The sequence below is a fragment of the Apodemus sylvaticus genome, chromosome 2, assembly GCF_947179515.1.
Source record: "Apodemus sylvaticus chromosome 2, mApoSyl1.1, whole genome shotgun sequence".
NCBI classification, from domain to species: Eukaryota; Metazoa; Chordata; class Mammalia; order Rodentia; family Muridae; genus Apodemus; species Apodemus sylvaticus.
In genome coordinates this window covers 49,780,462-49,783,558 of record NC_067473.1, presented here as the reverse complement: position 1 = coordinate 49,783,558, position 3,097 = coordinate 49,780,462, and the positions used below count along the sequence as shown (strand labels likewise).

Genomic DNA, 3,097 nt, shown 5'->3' with positions numbered 1-3,097 from the left:
CCTGAATTTCCATCTGCATCTTTCCAAGTTAGAAGTCTAGCGCTCTGTTTCGGATTATTTGCATAACCAATTCCTTGCAGATGCGTTAGGGTCTCTGTCAAAGGCCAATTAGACGGCCAGTCCTGTCCCTTAATAATTGTAACATCAGCTCCCGTATCTATTAATCCTTCAAAACTCTTTCCTTCAATAGTCAATTTAAGGTTAGGTCTTTTATTAGTAATAGACTGAACCCAGAACACTCCGGAGGAGCCAAAGCCCTCCTCCCCTCTCTTATCTTTAATGAATTTGGAAGGCAGTGCATGTAAGGGCACCAAGACTAACTGGGCAATTCTTTGATTAGCTGGAATACTTATGACACCACGAGAGGAAGCAGCCATAATTTTAATTTCTCCCTCATAATCACTGTCTATGACTCCTGGATAAATCTGTAGTCCCTTCACAGTAGAACTGCTTCGTCCTAACAACAATCCCCAAGTACCTTCAGGTAATGGCCCAAAAACTCCCGTGGGCAAAACCTGAACTCCCATCTCTGGAGTTAGTACGGCATTGCAGATGCAACAGAGGTCCAGCCCTGCACTTCCTGGTGTAGCTCTGGTGAGGTCAAGGATGGATTTCCTTGGCTCGGCAGTAGCTGTGCCCCACAGACAGTCTGATGCATCGGGGCCTGGGGCTGGCCCCTCCCCCCGTTTCCCGACACGGGTCTACCTTGGAAGTTATTTTTTGACTTGTCTCTCTTAACCCATTGATTTCCTTTTCTACACTTATGGCACGTTCCTGGTGGACCACCTGATTGCCCGTTTATACTGGGCTTATTATCAGGACAATCACTCTTAAAATGACCCAGACTACCACATTTAAAACATCTCCTATTTCCTCGTCTTTGTGACAGAATTCCTTGAATAGTTGTTCCCTGCAGCGCTGCAGCTATAGCTAAACCCTGATTATAAGAAGGACCGATCTCAGAACAAAGGCGAATGTAACCGGCTAGGTCTGTCTTTCCTCTCTGGGGTCTAATGGCCTCTCGGCAGGCCGCATTAGCATTCTCATAGGCTAGTTGCGTAACCAGCGGATTCTCTGCCTGAGAGTTTCCAAAAATTCTATTAGCCGTTTTCAGCAATCTGTCTACGAAATCCTGAAAGAGTTCGTCGGGAGCCTGTTTCACAGCTGTTAGATTTCCACTAATATCTCCCTTAGCTGGTAACAGAGTCCAAGCACGGCGGGCGGCCACCGCAATCTGCGCATACACTGCGATGGGAAACCCAATCTGGTTATTATTTCCTTCAAATAGGCCTTCCCCCAACAACATCTCCGCATTCCATTCTGGATGGCCTGCTTGAGTGTTAGTGGCAGCGGTTCTTTTGCAAGCCTCACGCCATTCAGAACTCCAGAGCAAGAAATCTCCCCCCGACAACGTAGCTTTACACAGCGTTTTCCAATCCTGTGGAGTTAGATTCGACTCAATCACAGTATCCAACAACGCCTGTGTAAAGGGAGCTGTCGGGCCGTACTGGGCTACGGCTAGCTTTAACTCTTTTATCACCTTAAATTCCAAGGTCTGATATTGTCTGACCACATTGTCCTGGTCTTCTATCTCAAGGACTGGAAAAGCTAAGATTTCTGACGTATCCTGCCCCTCTCCGCGGGCCTGGTTTATAACTCTTTCTAATGGCGACTGGCGGGTCTCCGAGTTATTGTTCTCTCTAGTATTAGAGACCCTTTTTAGCTCCTGTAACTCATTAGTCAATTTCTGCAATTTAATTTCAAACTCTAACTTTTGTAATTGCATATCCTTCTGGATTTCGGCCTCTGCCATCAAGGTCACAGGCGGCGCGGATGGCGCTACAGAGGGCCAAGTTTCTCCATGAACTTCAATTGCTCCTTTCTCGGGATGAGCTATTTTTTTCCTAACCACAGACTCATCAGAACTGTCTCTTTGTTTACGAGACTCAGGTTGTGGAGAATTTTCTATAACAGGGATCCTCTCCACATGGCCTTTTACCTGAAAATCCTCACTTTCATGAATAACACCTAATTCTTCCAAACTCCCTTCATCTATGATGTCCTTAATCAGAGTCCAAAGGCAGAGGGTGATATTGTCTGCCTTGGCTGCCTTTAGCGAATTACCAATTCTCAGCCAAGTTCTCTCATTTAACGTTCGTTTTTCTCGGAACCAAGGACAACAGGAATATATCTGGTCCAAGAAATCTTCTAATCTTTCCTCTTCAAACCCAATCCCTTTTGCCTGAAGCAACTCTTGAATGTTGCGTGCGCAAATCTCGCGCGAACTTTCCTGTCCCATTTTTTCCTATCCTTTTAACCCAAGCAACTCCTGTGTCGGGTGCACACAATATGCTTGAAAAACTGTATCTCTGCCTTGCACTCACAACGATAGACACGAATTCACTAGCGCTAGTTTTAACTTCTATGTTGCTTACCGTGCAGATACCATTAATTTTCACCTTTTTTCTGCGAAGCTTCGCTGGATAGGGCCACCTCAGGAATTCTCTCGTGCCAGGTCTTCCACGTTCAGGCGCCAGTATGTAACCGCCAGCGGCTACATGTGAACCAGGTTACCTGTTGAAAGAATCTTGGGGAACAGGGACACAGACAAGGGATTTGAGTCAAGCCTAGGATTCTGGTCAAGACTGCTTTTAATAAATTGAAGACAGGTTTTATAGACATTTGGGGGATCGGCCAACCCCCCAGAAGTCGGTAGCTTCAAAGGCGGTGCTGTGAATCTTCTGGCTCCAGGTCTCAGCGGGTCGTCTGCCTACTGCCTGAGAGCTCAGGTGAACGCCGGCCTGGGGGCGGTGTCGATAGCCGAGGTGTGGAGTCCCTTTGTTTGTAGAACAAAGGCCGGAGGTAGCCATCGGAAGAGTTGGGTGCCCGCTAGCCAACTAGTTGCAGGGGGGGAAGGGTACAGCTATGTACCTTTATATTTATTATTTTTATATATTCTTAATTTACATTTCAAATGCTAAAGCCTTTCATGGTTTCCCCCCTCCCTGAAAACCCCCAACCACTCCTTCCACCCCCTGCCTCCAAGTAAATGTCCCTCCACCCTACCCATTCCCACCTCTCACCTTGCTTTCCCTTT

General features: G+C 46.8%; 1 protein-coding gene across 1 annotated transcript; it reads right to left on the bottom strand.

The window, feature by feature from the left end:
• Positions 1-529: 529 nt before the first annotated feature.
• LOC127678396 (endogenous retrovirus group K member 6 Gag polyprotein-like) lies at positions 530-2,181 on the bottom strand. The gene has a single exon (XM_052173318.1). The coding sequence runs from the start codon at positions 1,811-1,813 to the stop codon at positions 536-538; it is 1,278 nt and encodes a 425-aa protein (XP_052029278.1). The 5' UTR covers positions 1,814-2,181; the 3' UTR covers positions 530-535.
• Positions 2,182-3,097: the final 916 nt, after the last annotated feature.

Excerpts from the sequence above, each read along its gene's own strand:
- LOC127678396 (XM_052173318.1), bottom strand. The coding sequence starts at position 1,813 with ATGGCAGAGGCCGAAATCCAGAAGGATATGCAATTACAAAAGTTAGAG.